At 43.5% G+C, this 16,218-nt stretch overlaps 3 protein-coding genes across 3 annotated transcripts; all 3 read left to right on the plus strand.

Moving 5' to 3' along the window:
- LOC110430962 (B-box zinc finger protein 22-like) lies at positions 1,383 to 6,831 on the plus strand. Its single transcript, XM_021449264.1, has 3 exons — positions 1,383 to 1,942; positions 4,843 to 5,445; positions 5,955 to 6,831. Exons 1-3 carry the CDS (start codon positions 1,733 to 1,735, stop codon positions 6,267 to 6,269), a joined length of 1,128 nt encoding a protein of 375 aa, XP_021304939.1. The 5' UTR covers positions 1,383 to 1,732; the 3' UTR covers positions 6,270 to 6,831.
- LOC8071329 (ubiquinone biosynthesis O-methyltransferase, mitochondrial) lies at positions 7,776 to 13,176 on the plus strand. Its single transcript, XM_002436449.2, has 9 exons — positions 7,776 to 8,165; positions 8,681 to 8,770; positions 9,174 to 9,252; positions 10,537 to 10,614; positions 10,761 to 10,809; positions 11,172 to 11,221; positions 11,686 to 11,835; positions 12,507 to 12,587; positions 12,663 to 13,176. The coding sequence occupies exons 1-9, from the start codon at positions 7,912 to 7,914 to the stop codon at positions 12,804 to 12,806; spliced, it is 975 nt and encodes a 324-aa protein (XP_002436494.1). The 5' UTR covers positions 7,776 to 7,911; the 3' UTR covers positions 12,807 to 13,176.
- LOC8071330 (cold shock protein CS66) lies at positions 14,034 to 15,587 on the plus strand. The gene is made up of 2 exons (XM_002436450.2): positions 14,034 to 14,865; positions 14,960 to 15,587. Exons 1-2 carry the CDS (start codon positions 14,128 to 14,130, stop codon positions 15,386 to 15,388), a joined length of 1,167 nt encoding a protein of 388 aa, XP_002436495.1. The 5' UTR covers positions 14,034 to 14,127; the 3' UTR covers positions 15,389 to 15,587.

The raw sequence follows: 16,218 nt of genomic DNA on the forward strand, positions 1-16,218 counted from the left end.
CAAGTGATCATAACCGCACGATCGAATATCTAACGGCCATGAAATTTTTGAGCGACGTGGACACTGCTTCTCTCTTGGAAGCCGGCGGCTTATTTAGGGAAGAATTCAACCGCTTATCAAAAAAAAAAGACAATTTCAACCAAACACCATATGGAAAATGATCGAAGTCGCGCCTTATTCATTTGCTCTTGTCATTGCTCCACCACCTCCCCAACATCGCCATCGGCTTGATCGCATCAAGTACCATCTAGTGTAAGAGCCTTATGGACCAATTTCTACGCTGCCGGTTACCATTTCCATTGTGGCTAGCTTTGCTCCATCCACCTCCATCCCCTATCTCTATTGCCTTAGTCTTTTCATATCCCTTAGATGCTCAAATGTGCATGTTCGATCCAATACCACTAGTCACCATACCTGAACGTGACCATGGGTCATATGATGCTTAAATTAATCACCCTAGCATCGAGTCGGTACACCTTAATCAACTAGCACCCCTAGTAGTCCGTGTTTTAGCGAATTAGTTGAAAATTCTAGCGGAACGGACTTTACCTCTTTTGGTGATCATGCGGGAGCCTCACTGAATCGCTATTGCCATCATCAAGTTAGATCTAGCCCTCAATCCTCGTCAAGACCTACCTAGATCTAGATGTTGGCAAAATGTCAAGACAAAGATAATTATGTTGACTTCATCATCTACAATCTCGTCGTGACTAGAGGTAGTTTCCGTGTGACTAGAAATTAACCCAAAAACTTTAAAAGACATGATCGTGAAACTAAAGATTTGTGATCTAGGCCTTGTTTAGTTCCGAAAATTTTTTGGGAAATGGACACTGTAGCACTTTTGTTTGTATTTGACAAATATTGTCCGATCATGGACTAACTAGACTCAAAAGATTCGTCTCGTCAATTTCGACCAAACTGTGCAATTAGTTTTTATTTTCGTCTGTATTTAATACTTCATGCATACGTCTAAAGATTCGATGTGACGGAGAATGTGAAAAATTTTGCAAAATTTTCTGGGAAGTAAACAAGGCCCTAAAAGACTTACCGTTTTTGGATTCTAGATATTTCGTATAGAAAAATCACACTCCTTTCGAGACCGAGACTGAGACCGAGGGAATACTGTATATACATATAGAAATATCAGCGAGGACTCATCGTCATCGGTACTCGTTGGGCGCAAACCGGCATCTGCCCGGGTCGGCGGAAGGCGACCGTCGGAATGTGCCGACATCGCACGGGACGCGGGCGCGGAGCACGTCCGCGGACGGGCCCGCCCACTCCGCTGTCCAGCTACCTCCTTCGGCTGACGCCTCCGCCCGTCCCACACCCGCCGCGCCGGCCCTCTCCTGGAACTCTCCTCTGCGCTTTGAGCCTTTGACCACCGCTTCGTCTGTCGTCTCATCCTCCTCGTCTCCAAGACCCCAACCCACGAAGAAGCCCCGATCGCTCCCGGTTCTCGCCTACCGAAAGCAACCCCACTCGGCCACTCCACCACGCGGATTAAACAAAGCGCGCACCTAATCAAAACACAACAGCGCATTGGCTCCTCGCAACCATATCTCCCTCCTCTCGCTTTATTACAAAGCTTTACTATTAGCTCACGCGCGCCGTGCGGGAGAGAGAGAGAGAGAGGAGCCGATCCAACCCCTCCCGTCGCGTCCCCTCGCCGCCGTCCTCGTCCCTCTCCCCTCCCCTCCCTCTAAAACCCTAGCTAGCGAGGAGCCAGGGGATGAAGATCCAGTGCAACGCGTGCGGGGCCGCGGAGGCGCGGGTGCTGTGCTGCGCGGACGAGGCCGCGCTCTGCGTCGCCTGCGACGAGGAGGTGCACGCCGCCAACAAACTCGCCGGGAAGCACCAGCGGGTGCCGCTCCTGACGGACGCCGACGCCGCTGGGACCGCCGCCGCGGCGCCGGCCGTGCCCAAGTGCGACATCTGTCAGGTCAGTCCCCGAGGACCGAGCCCTTGTCTCTGCTGCCCCTCCCTCAATTCCTGTAGCTCCCTCCATTCCTTTAGCTCGATTGTGTTGGGGGTTTGGAGAATTGGATTTGTCGCGTAGTGGCTGCCACTGGGAACTCCGGTACTGATCGTCTGATCTCAAGCTAGCGCCTAGCAGGGTAGGTCTCACCTGATGATTTGGCTTGCGAGAAACATATATGCGGCTGAAGCAAAGCTGTTGTCGATCCTTCCGTCTGTAGCAAATTGCCTTACCTGGGCAGCTTCTCTGGGACTCTGTTTCTGGAGCATTGGTGCAATTGCTATATGATATACTATGTTTTACCGATGATCTGACTGGACTAGGACTATAGTGAGTTCAATTTTAGCTCCCACAGTTCCACAGGCTTTCCCTATCCCAGGGAAGACATCATGATGTGATCTGACTCTGGTCCTCCAGGATATTGTAATTATGAAGAGACTGACTTGGATGTTGTACTGATGTGCCACTCCTGAGGACCCGAAGCATCATTTCTCAACCCCTTTGTTTGGATTTTTTTTTGAAGTGACCCATGATTATTACACTAAACATTGCATTAGGACTAGTACTGCTGTGCTGCACGTTTATATATGCAGAGAAGTGCTAGTGTTTTTTCTTATTTCAGTCAGCATACTCCAAGCTCATTCAGAACCAGTTGGTTTCATTTGTGGCTGTTCTGCTCATTAGTAGCTTTTATTCACATTGTACTTCAAAGGGATAGGTTTTGCTGCAGTGTCATAGATTGTTGAATTGTGGTGATATGGCTATGCTACAGCATGTCGCTTGTAGCTGGTGTGGTGAAGAAGCAGAGGCGAAGGGGCTTATGCAACTGATCTAGAGTTGGTCAAAGTTATCTCCCTGTAGCCAATGGGGTTTAAGCTCCTGCCTCTGTTAATCTGACATTGGAAGATGTAAATTGTTGATTGAAAGATTTCTGCACATTATCTCATTGAGAGAGTACTGCAAATTATCTCTTGGGACATATTTGTACATATTAGTTATATAATTAAATGGATGAACAAGGCAATGGTGTGCTGCTTTTGCTTCCTTGTGGTTCAATTAATGCTTATGTGAGTTGTGGTTCAAAGATGAAAATTATAGACTTGCAGATTTGGTCATGTACCTTTATTTTGGGTAAATTACATGTTTTAAGAAAACACTCCAATACTTCATTTATTTATCCATCCTTTTGATGCTCTAAAATTATCTCTTGTCAGTTTAAACCTGCAGTAACAACAACAGTGCCCTTTATTCCAAGCAAGTTGGGGTAGGATAGAGATGAAACATAAGATGAGCCACCAACAAGAAGGAAAAATTTCTATAAATATAAAAGTATTGAAATGCATCAATAATAGCAAGGAGAATAATAAATGTTGGCTAGAGTTGATCATACTGTCCTGCGTGGACCCAGGTATGAGCATGCTTGCTTCTCCATACTGCCTGGGTTACTGACCATGTGCATGCACATGCAATCTCAGTTTGCATTTCCAGCCTTGTTTTGATGAAATGGATAAGCATCCAATCTAGTGTTCCCTTATAAAGTGTGCACTAGAAATGGCCCAAGCCTTGAGGGTAGCTTTGTTAAACTACAGTGCAACTTTTACTGGAATGACACTTATGTTTAAATGCCAATAGTGAAGATCATTCCAAATGCATGCATATATAAGCTTTCTCTTCATTTGGTCATATATTCTTCAAATATGATTGCTTACCATTTTATGAAGGCCTGAAACATTAGAAAGTTGCATAGCTAATTGTACTACAGGCTATGTAAAATGGTACATTTAACCAGAGTGAACCACAATAGGCTTTACATTGCACTTGTACAAGTTTTCTCTTTTTCAGCAGCACCTAGTTTACCGCAGGTGGAAGAAATAGGTAATCTTCAAGACAAAAGACAAGATCACTACACAATACACGCACAGACGCACTAGCTCAAGCTCATGTGTGTTGCATCCCACAGCGTCACACACATGTTTACTTGCACAAGTTCATGAAAAGACGCAGTTACATGCACATGTGCACTTCCTACCTTGAGGAAGCTAAAGTGAATCACCATGTGTTTTCTCTAATTGCAATACATGCCCTATCATTTTTTTTGTAACCTGTCACATTTGCTGATTTTGAAAACCTGGTAATTGCGTCAACCATCAAGTTGTAAATTTACTAATTCCAGTCCATGTATAGTGACATCATTATTGTATCAACCTAAGTTGCAAGTAGTGTAAACAGATAAATGTAGTTGCCTGGTGTGCTTCTGCAAGTTGCACTTGTTTTGCTTCACTGGTTGCTAGACGAGAACCCTTGTTTGGGCACTAAGGGCACCTGTAGTGCTGTTGGGTACTTGGGTGTGCCTTCTGTTTATACTCCTCAGTGTTTTACTTATGAGGATCAAATCACCATATGGACGATGAGTCAACTATATTTTACATTTTGAGTTTGTTGAGCTATTGTCCATGGACATGCTGTATCTGGATGTGGCCAACTGGCTGCTGGGGCTCAGGCGGCTGGCGCAAGGAGCAAACAAGCAACAACCTTAGCCTGAGTTGCTATCATTATTTGTTAGTTAGCTACTAGATCCATTTGTTAGTCTTATATCCTAGCTGCTAGTACATGGTTATAAAAGGAGGGCATGTGACTATAGTTGGCAGGCTAGAAGAATATCAATCTATTATCCTAGTCCCCTTCTCCTACCCTTACCCTTGTGGTGTGGCTGCCGGCTATCAGCGAGATCACGTTGCTGGGGTTCAGGGCCATCTAGACCAGTGTTTATCACTGATATACTTAGCTACTGAGACGCAATTTGTTTTGTATGTACTGTATTGATTCCTCCTGCAATACATTTCTCATGTTTATCCTTACTGCAGGAGGCTTCTGGATACTTCTTCTGCCTAGAGGACCGTGCACTACTTTGTAGAGACTGTGATGTTGCTATACACACAGTAAATTCCTTTGTTTCAGTACACCAGAGATTCCTGCTAACTGGAGTTCAGGTGGGCCTTGATCCTGCTGATCCAGTTCCACCTATTGCTGAAAAGCATGTTAATGCCGCTGGTGGATCAGTAAATCAACCAGTGAAACATCTGCCAAGGAGAAGCCCGACAGTTCAATTTTCAGTTGAAGGCAGTGCTTCTGTTCCAAGCAAAAATGTAACAAATGGAGATTATTCAAGGCAGAATTCTGTTCCAACAGCCAGGGCAGAAGTGGTTGATTGGACTATGAACAATAGTACAATTCGTTCAGTAGAATCCCCGCCTAAGTACATGTCAGAGGAAAGTCCAACACTTCTGCAATCTAGCCAGACCACAACAGCCTTCAACCAAATTAACGGCAATAGTGATGGGCCCTACCACTTGTCATTCTCAGGTGGTAATGTGACAGACAGTCTACCAGATTGGCCTGTGGAAGAGTTCTTCAGTAACTCAGAATATGGTCCAAACTTTGGCTTCTCCGAGCATGGTTCTTCTAAGGCAAGTTACCATGTATACATTTTCCTTTTTGCCTTTCTTTCTTCCGTATTGTTAATAGCCTACTAGCTTCTGTTTAACTTTCAGGTCTTTTAGACTGCTGATGAATATAGGCAACATTTCTTGATATGGATGTTCTGGTTATTTCTTGCATTGTTCATGGTTGCTTATGACCTTTTACTATGATGAAAATTCAGATTGTTGCTGTAAACATGTTTAAGAGCTTAGAGTGACATTCTTTCTGGCATCTACATGAATAAAATTAATGCATAAGATTATTCAGGTTGAAAATTAATCTGATCTTTTTGTTAACTAGCTGATGGTGAACTAGAGTTTCAGGTTTGTGCTGTTGTAGTGCTAGGTTTAGTGACTGTTACTCTTTGCAATAGTGTAGGCTATGTGGACTGTGACATGATGATGATCAGGATTTCATTTTAGTGTGGCATCTTATTTGTTCATTCACTTGAAATACCTAAAAGGCGGACTATTGAATACCATCTCTCTCTTTACAGGGTGATAATGCTAAGCTGGGGAATGCTGGTGGTTCTCCACAATGCCGTTTAGCTGAAGGCTCCGTTGCTGAGGAACTATTAGGGCAGGTGCCTGGATTGATCACAGATGAATATATGAGCCGAGTACCTGAGAATTCATGGACAGTACCTGAGGTTCCCTCGCCACCAACAGCCTCGGGGCTCAATTGGCATGGGAATTTGTGTTTCCCTGCATATGACAGCACCATGTTTGTTCCTGAAATTACCTCCCTCCAGACCTCCCAAAATCAGTTCGCCGTACCTTCCAGTTTCAAGCGCCGGAGAAGAGAGTATTGAGGTGACAACAAGATCACTAGACACCACTGTCCAGTTTAGGCCATCTCGAGAAAGGTTTCTTGGTGGGACAAATGACTGGAAAAAAGATATCCCAGACTGTTTCTTGGTGATCATTCAAACTTCAACTGAACTATCCCCTGGGTTTGAAGTGTGTTGTAATGCCTCTGTTGTTCATTTCCCAAAGATCTGAGCTTCGCTAGTGAATTGTTTCGAGCTGTGCAGTGTCGAATTTGTGTACATACCAAAATAAAGAGGAGTACCCAGTAAGATCATTCGCGAGTACATCGCACACTGGTGGTGGCACATGAAGTTACTTCTGCAATATCATCCTTGTCCGTTGCGAGAATGGCTCCAGTTTTGCCGTCTGATGCCTGGGTACCTTGACTGCTGCGGTTCGGCGAGGCGAGGGCAGCTCCAATAGTCTACCTGCTAGCTCTAAAGCATGTGTCATATTTACCTTAGCAAGAGCTAAGTTTAAAAGACTACTTGTCTAATAATCTACTCTTTACACATTGTCTAAAGCTAATATAATCTCATATCGAGAAACGTAAATCATTGATTAGCTCTTTTCTCTTCCCACTTTTTTTTTTATCTGGTGGAGTTGGTACCGCTATTTCCCATGGGATCGTAGGGGATTGAGAATGAAATGAACTCATTTCTCCCATCAATTCCCGTGGGAATAGGTGATCTAAAGGAGCCCTAAAGGCATGTTTGAATGAGCTAGAGCTTATTATTAGTGGACTAAAAATTTATTCCAATTAGTTAAGGTTAGATAGGTAGTTGGCTAATAACTACTCCTATTGTTTGAATGACTAGAGCTAATTTTTAGTTAGCTAGCAATTAGTCCTTGTATCAAGCATGCCTAAGGTGTACATAGGCATCGAGAACTTTACGGACGAGATCTGATTGGATGAAATCAACTTGGTCGAGAATTCTTACGTGGCGCATGACAATTGTTTCTATTCTTTTGATGAGTATTTTTTAGCAACTTGTCAAAAGGTAAATTGAGGTAGGATAGAGCCAAAAACCAACAAGGGTCACATTTCTACCTTTTTTTTTTTTCAGAACAAGACTAATTTCGATAAATATTGCAAACTCTTCCACCAGTTCAAACTAAATATATAGCACCGTCAGACAAGTCTAAATGAGAATTTCATATATATTAAATAAGCTGACATAGCATAATAATTTAAAAAGAGAGAGATGAAAAAATTTCTTAAGATGAAATGAGTTTTGCAGAGATAAAACTTGAAAGTGTTTCTAATATCTGAAGTCAGAATAGCCTTTATGTCGTTGCGAAATACAGTGTGACAGGTTAACTTTATCAGCAACTACCGAATTGGTGTGATCATGATCATGCGTCTCAAGCGGGCGCGCGATTTCTTTTTCCACCAAAAATAACCAGAAAAAAGAATCCTTGTTCGCAAAAAAAAAAAAGAATCCTTACCAGCCTTGCGTCTCATCTGAGCCGTTCGATTGTGCATCGAATGGTTTATGTGGTCTGCAGACGGCCCTTCTCCGAGGTCCGATTAGCGAAGTGGAAATCGATTTGTCCACATCTCAGGCGGACACCGCCGTGTCGGTCCCGCGTCCTAAACCTCTCACCTCGCCGGCGTCCGGCAGGCGCGCGAAGCCGCGAACGATGCTCCGCCGCGCCCTCCTCTCCTCCGCCTCCCCAGCACTCCACGGCAGGGCACGAATCCGAGCCCTGCTTCCCCAATGGAGCAGCTACGCCTCCGTGGCCTCCTCCTCGGCCCCGCCGCCGGAGCAGCCGCCGCCGCCACCACCACCTCCATCTCCGCCTCGAGGTCCGTCGAGGTCGGGCGGTGGTGGTCCCACTGTCTCGTCGCTGAACCCTGCAGAGGTTGCCAAGTTCGCTTCCATCGCCGAGACTTGGTGAGAAATGAGATCCCTCCTTCCTTTGCCTAGGACGACGAGCTCCCGTGCTTGTTCGTAGATGTTTCGATGAAATTTTCAGTGTCTGTGAGCTTGGATGACGGCATGTTTGAGCGCGTGCGCGTATTCGAAAGATGGTGGTGAAACAGCCCCTGTAGCATGGGAGACAAAGTTTAACAGATTAGTTGCCTAGTTGGCATACCGTATCCGACGGATTTGAATAGAACCGCTACCATCCTTGATTTGTTTACTGCCCTTGGCTGGGGGATGGATGTAGACAATGATGCTATAACTAGTGTTGTTTGGATCGCCACACATGTTTATGAATAATAACAGCATGTTGCTAGCTACTTTCAAGGAAGCACGCGGATTAGACCTGAGTAAGATAGGACTGTTCAGATAACACTGTAACTTATTCTGGATCGCAGATGAAATGCTAAAATTGGTAGTGAACTACAGTTGTCTCCTTGTATGTTATAGCTTATTGATGATGTTGCTATTTCTGGAATAAACAGGTGGGATTCTAGCGGTCCATTCAAACCTCTGCATGTGATGAATCCAACCCGACTGTCTTTTATCCGCTCCACTCTTTGTAGACATTTCAGGTACAGTTCTGCACCCCTTGAACTAACACGTTCATTTTACCAATCATGAACAATGAACTCTAACGTTCCTTTGATGGCATATAGTACCATCTTAAAGCCAGAGTTGATTAGTCATGCTGTTTGTGAATATCATCTCCTAAGGTGTTCCTGGTCTACATTGGCAGTGCCTTCCTATAGAATTGATTTCTTGATTGAGCTAGTAAACTACTATGCTTTAGTAGACTAACCAAATCAGTAACGGTGTTCATAAAATTGTGTGGTGCACTGGTGCTCCATTTGCAAGTATGTCTGTGCTCAAACTTCTTTGTTTGGACTTTGGACTGTAAACTGACATGGCTTTTGAAACATGTACTATTTGTTGATTGTTAGCTAACTTCATAAGTGTGCATATTCGTTCATCCAGGAGGGATCCAAATTCGTCCAAGCCACTTGAAGGTCTCAAAGTTATTGATGTTGGATGTGGAGGTGGCATTCTGTCAGAGGTAGAAAGCTTCCATGTGTTAATCATTTCTGCGAATCGCTATTGCCACTTAACATAGTGAAGGACCAACATTTTTTTTATAAAGGAACAAGTGTGTGGATCATTTGGCAACAGTTATAGATTATAGAAACAGATACAGTAGTTGGCATTTTGTTTATTCAATTATTTTGAGTTTGTATTTTGTGCAGTGCGCTCATATCGTTATACTACTTAAGGGATTGAGTTGGTGGTGTACTGGTTGTGATAATAGGTTCTCCCCTCCACCTTGGTGGTCTTTTGTGGATTGATCTTGTGCATGCATGAACTTTGTTCCTTGGAGGATGGGATTATTAGTGCACACATGTATTCATATGGCTTATGATATACTCCTCTATTTCAATTTGTTGTTTTAGTTTTGTCCTAAGACAAACTTGTCTAAGTTTGGCCAAGTTTATAGAAAAATAAACGCAATAAAAAAAATTTTGATCGCAAAGTTTATAGAAAAATATATTAACTAGAAATATCAAATAGATGCACTATCAAAATATATTTCATGGTGTATCTAATGAATCTTGTTTGATGTTGTAGATGTTTGTGTCTTTTTCTATGAACTTGGTCAAAGCTACAAAAGTGTAGGACAAACCTATAACGATTACAATTTGGAATGGACATTGCTTCATAAAATCTATTGAATTTCATATGTAATTTTCAGATTTAGATCAGCAGATAGAATTTAGCTTCGACATTGCTTCATGAAATCTATTGAATGGATAGGCAAGCTGGTTAAAAATTAAGGTTGAGTTTGTTATCACATATATAATAATCTTTTAGCAGTGTGCATTTTGACTTGAATTTTTTAAACTAATGAAACTCCTAACAGCATTCATGTAACCTATCTCAGAGTAAGAGCAATCTTATTGATGTGAATTTCAATCATTTATCATCATCATCATCATCATCATCTATTTTTGTACCTACTCTTCAGAAAAAAATGGTATGTAGAAAACACAGAAAATGTCTCTTTGTTTCCATTTTTCATTGGCTTTGTGACTTTGGATGTGAACCTCAACAGCTGTGTTCAGCTCGGAACATTGCACATGCTATTACTAATTAATTTAATAAATTTTGCAAATATGGCTTAATATACTGTAAGTAGTGTTTAAAGTGTCGCATTAATATCGTAATGTTGGTGCAATCCCTTTCGGGTGTTTTGAGTGCAATTGTAGACTGTAAGAAGTGTTTCTTTGTTCTGTGATCAATCTGGAAAAGGGCAATAAAATAATTCTATCTTTCTGCTGGATTGCAGCCTCTTGCTCGAATGGGTGCTACGGTGACTGGAATTGATGCCGTTGACAAGAATATAAAGATTGCAAGTATTCATGCGGTATGTGCAAACTCTTGATCATGTAATTATTAGGTGAATTTAGATATGTTTCTTTGTCTCAAGAGTTATTTTGGGATCTTACAATCACAATAATCTGTAACTTCACTATTCCTTCAGTCAACGATTCTTGTTTCTTATCTTCTCAGGCATCTGATCCAACAACTGCTTCAATTGAGTATTGTTGTGCAACAGCTGGTACTTCTCTCCCTCCCTATACCTATTGTATTTCTGTTGAACAATGATAGAGGAGCTGCTGAGTTTACTGTGGGAGTTCTTTTCCATTGATACCATACTTTGATGTAATCTTTTTAAGGAATAAGGTCCTTACTTCGCATACGTGGGTTAAGCTGTGCAGATTATTTGCTGTAAACTTTGCTACTACTTAATGTGGTTACAGTTTTGGTTAATTATATGTAGGAACTAGTCATAGCACAAAGGGAAGAACATTACCTTTCGAATTTTGATATGAGATGAATTTGGATATCTAAGTTATTGATCCCTGATATTTCTTATGACTGTGACTGGAGGAAACTTATATCAGAATTGTTTATATGCAGAGGAACTGGTAAAAGAGAAAAGGCTGTTCGATGCTGTAATTTCTCTTGAGGTATGCATACTTTTGGTTCCATCTGTATTTATCCTCTCCTTCAAAATAGTATGGAGCAGCCTTTTGTTTTCAATAATACTGAAAAAGACTATGGTGGTCCTGCACTTTATTGCTTGGAGCTTTCCATTTGCGCCATATTTTTGTCTGATTGAGCACAGTTACCTAATAGAAATATTAGATCATAGGGTGGCAATACTTTTGTGTAGTCATAAGAGAAAATATGTTTATACTTGTATTAGTTCGGTCATAAGGTTAGATAACACTAATTTATTTCAAATACATCTGAATCTATCTGGATATTAGCATTGTGTGTACATCAGCATAACTCATCATGAAAACTTGTAAAATCTGAAACAGAGTATCAGCATGCAAGCTTACTCTGAACGATAGATCATTTAGTTTACACCTTTGTTAACCAATATATGATTTGGATCTGGAATATTGATTGAGCTTACGTTTTACAGGTGATTGAGCATGTCGCTAATCCTTTGGAGTTCTGTGAATCCCTCTCGGCTTTGACAGCTCCTAATGGTGCCACTGTGGTTTCCACAATCAACCGGTCAATGAGAGCATATGCCACTGCAATAGTTGCTGCTGAGTATATCCTCAGATGGGTTAGTATCTAGCCTTCTTTCATGTTTTGGTTTCGTTTTGTGAGATCAATAAATTTAGTTGGGTACTCCATTGTGTTGGAGAGATATGCTTGCTTAGTGATGTTTTGACTTGAGTGGAACTTGTAGTCTGGACTATGACAACTAATGCTTCTTATGAACTTGAGCTATAACAAATCATTTTTTCAAATCTATTAAATATTCAGTTATGTTGTAAAGGAAACATGTCAGTTCTATACTTCTATTCTTTCTAACATAAGATGTCACGGACTGCACATATAGAGTGCCCCTTGTTTTGTGTAGCTACCTGTTTCTATAGGTTTGGTTGTCAGAAACTGTTTTTAGACCCATAGACCAGTGGTTTACTTACGCCCTTCCCCTTCAAAGTTGGTCTGGTTTGAAGACTTTGTTTAAAATTTGCAACTCTTTATTATGATATAATAAAAAGAACCTGAGAATTAATGCAGTCATCATTCTAAAATTAAGGCCATGTCAGTTCAGGCTTCTTGGCTTTCTGATTTTTTGTTGCCCAGGTTAGAATCCAGTAATGGTCTTAGACGGTTAAGATATCCACTTCTCCAGAGAAACATTACTGCTGGCATAGTTTTTCTTGAGGTGGATTACTAATGCAGCTTAAGATTGATATCTCATTCTGAGCTTCTGTACTTGTGCAGCTTCCTAGAGGCACACATGAATGGTCCAAACTGGTTACCCCTGAGGAGCTTGTCCTAATGCTGCAAAGGGCTTCTGTCTCCGTAAGTTTTCAATCCCTGTATCACACTAAATTTGATTGTAAGTTGTGTTGCTGATATCTGGACATCTATCCTCAGGTCGAAGAGATGGCAGGGTTCGTTTATAATCCGTTGAGTGGAGAGTGGTCCCTGTCAGATGATATCGGTGTGAACTACATTGCTTTTGGCGTCAAGAAGAGCGAAGCATCGTCGACAAATGGAAGAGAAGCAGGTTTATCATAGTTGAAGAAAAAGAACCGACCTTGAATTATTGGTGCATCATTTTCAGAGGACCAAATCATCATGTCACTGAAATCTTAATGCTAAGGATGCAACCAAGTAGCAAAAGAGAACTCCCTTGCCCTTTTTTTTTTTGTCAGCATTGGAATCTGCTGGGGCTTGTGGAGTGATACTGCGTGGAAGTGGCATTTAGAAGTCAAGGTTGATGAGACACGACTGCTAACAAGTAGTGCTAGCTCTGCCATTTTTGGGGGTATAAATGTATTACAAGGATGGTTTCAGACAGTTTTTCTCAATTTTGTGGCAATCACTGATGTTCTAATAAAATACTACTACAGTACTGTTACGTGAAAATTTGCCATTTTTGGGGGTATAAATTTGTTATTTTTATATGAATTTTTACACAATAAGTTTGCCTCCCAACCTTTTTTACAACGTATGAATGTATATCATTTCGTAATTTTTGAAAACCTCTAAATATAGTTTTTGAAAGGGTTTTTATGATTGCACTAAGAGAGTGGTTTGCACCTAATATTTCCCCCGTTTATTCAGCATGGGCATGCTATTGGGTTTCTGTCTTCCGTCTAATATAAATTGTTTCATAAATAAATGAGAAGATAGTTGTTGCATATACTCTTCCAGACCATGACGGCGGTGACGTTGGCCCAGTGAATGAATTCTCCGGTTCTCCCAGATTGAAGAAGTAAAACTAGTGTTTTTTCTTTTTTTTTTAAGGCACCGACAGTGTTTGGGAACTGCTCATTGTTGTTTTTACTCATCATATCTTGCCTTTAAGCTTATTTATGCTAGACAAAGCAAGAGCTCAACAAAGTACCATCAATGTCTCCGTTATCAAGAGCTCAACAAGAGGTGTGATGATGATGACATTCTAATTAACGGCTCACTGGAAAGCAAAATTAGAAAACGCTGCATCTGACAAAACAAAAATACTACAAAGGCTAAAAAAAAGATAATGACGTTGCTCCAGTTTGTCGGCGACAGACAAATTATGCTCGTTACAGCAATCCCACGTCCAAACCGCCCCGGTCCTTCTAGTACTCCTACCAACACGTACACAGCCAGCCCACGCGTCCATTCGGCTGCCTACGCGACCGACACAAAACTCCCTGCATGCAGGGACACGTAGCTGCAACGTGTCGACCCGCCAATTCTAACACGTTGCACGTACGCATCGTCTATAAATTGAACACATTTGGCCTCGTCTCCGTCTCATCCATCTCGAGCAGAGTGACACAAGTAAGCTCAGCAAAGCTAGCCAAAATTCAGGAAAAGCAAGAGAGCGAGCTAGAGAGAGGTGAAAGGTATGGCGCACTACGAGCAGCAGGGGCGGCGGCAGCAAGTCGACGAGTACGGGAACCCTATCCCTGGGGGCCATGCTATTCAGGGTAGGCAAGCCGGCGGGTACGGCGCCGTCGCGGGCACCGGCAGCTACGACGCCGGCGGTTACGGCAGCCAGCAGCAGCAGGCCGGGTATGGCCCCACTGGCACCGGCATGCATGACGCCGGGGGCTACGGCGGCGGCCAGCAGGCCGGGTACGGCGCCACTGGCACCGGCACGCATGACGCCGGGGGCTATGGCGGCTCTGGTCATACGGGTTACGGGGCTACCGGAACAGGCGTCCACGACGCCGGCGGCCCAGGAGGGTATGGAGCCAGAGCTCACGGTACGCATGGCGTGACCGGGATCCAGGACGGCGCCGGCGGCGTCGGGCACACTGGTGGTCTGCATGGCGCAACGGGGATGGGGACCCATGGTACCGGCACCGGTCACGGTGCGCATGGTGCCACTGGTGGAATCCATGACGCCAGGGTCACCGGAATGCATGACACCGCCGGGGTTTTAGGCGGCGGCGGTGGAGGGCACACCGGCTCCGGCATGCCCGGAGCGACTGGAGTGGGAACCCATGGCATGGGTCACGGCGCCACAGGCATGACTGGAACCGGCGGCACCGCAACCGGCGCCGCGTTCCCTCATGGAGCTGAGCACAAGACGGGCGGCGGCATCCTACGCCGCTCCGGCAGCTCCAGCTCCAGCTCGTCGGTGCGCTTCTTGGTTTGATTGTTTCTATACATTTTCACGCTCTTGTACTCCCATTACTTACACATTTCTTATCTGATCGAATCGTTTCATGCAGTCATCTGAAGACGACGGCATGGGTGGGCGTCGGAAGAAGGGTCTAAAAGAGAAGATCAAGGAGAAGATGCCCGGAGGCCACAAGGACAACCATGGTCAACAGGCGACGGCCACCGGAGCATACGGCGGCACAGGATACACCGGACCGACGACTGGTACGGGCACCACCGGCGGGGGGACGTACGCGCCGACGACTGGCGGAGGCACCCACGAGAAGAAGGGCGTGATGGAGAAGATCAAGGAGAAGATTCCGGGTGGCCACAAGGACGACTACGGCCAGCATCACCAGCACACCAGCACAGGAACCGGCGGCGGCTATGGCGGAACCACCGGCACGTACGGTACGGCGACGACGACGACGACTGAGGGGACGCACGAGAAGAAGGGCTTCATGGAGAAAATCAAGGAGAAGCTCCCTGGTCAGCACTAGGCGCGCGGCTCCTCCGCCGGCGCCCTGCCAAGTTGAAAGTTTGAAGTTTGTGGCATGCGAAGTACAGAATAAGTAACGAAGAATAAAGCAGCAGCGCTGTCTGTGTTTGTATATGTACATGTGTGTTTAATTTGCATGTAACCACGTATCCTCTGTTCTTGTGTGAATGAAAAGGTACAAAAAAAAAGGAATACCCTAATAAGAATGTGTTCACAATGCGTGGCAACACAAGATTGAAACACTTTATATGGCTGTATGCTTTGTCAAATGTTATTGTGGGATATATATGGCACCTCCTTGGGAAGTTGGAACACATACTGTAGGGATGAAAATGGTATTTTTCGATCGAGACCAAATTCATTTAGAGAGAGGTTGAGATCTGTTTGTATCCGAATTCGAATGCCAATTGATATTTGAATCTGAATCCGATTAAAAAATATGAAAACAAAATATCAGTGATATCCGATTCGTTTTCATCCCTAATGTGGAAGTACAGCTACCTTGCAGGATTAGGGATTACATTTTTCTTGTGTTCCTTGGACATGCTGGGGTTTGGGTTGATTTGGAAACAAAAATTTGGCTGTTCCTTGGACATGCTGGGGTTTAGGTTGATTTGGAAACAAAAATTTGGCCAGGTGGGTAGTTGATGCTACATTGTTCAATGTTTATGTTCCCTGTACTACAGGTGTTAAAGCTTCTCAAAATTTTAAACCTCATTTGCTTTGACACAGACAAAACAAACTCTGTAACCTAGCACTACCCAGAGACTTAAACGGAGGCATTGTAATAACACTTCCAATATGAAGAGAGAAATGTACTGCTAATGCTAA

Source organism: Sorghum bicolor, chromosome 10 (genome assembly GCF_000003195.3).
Source record: "Sorghum bicolor cultivar BTx623 chromosome 10, Sorghum_bicolor_NCBIv3, whole genome shotgun sequence".
NCBI lineage: Eukaryota > Viridiplantae > Streptophyta > Magnoliopsida > Poales > Poaceae > Sorghum > Sorghum bicolor.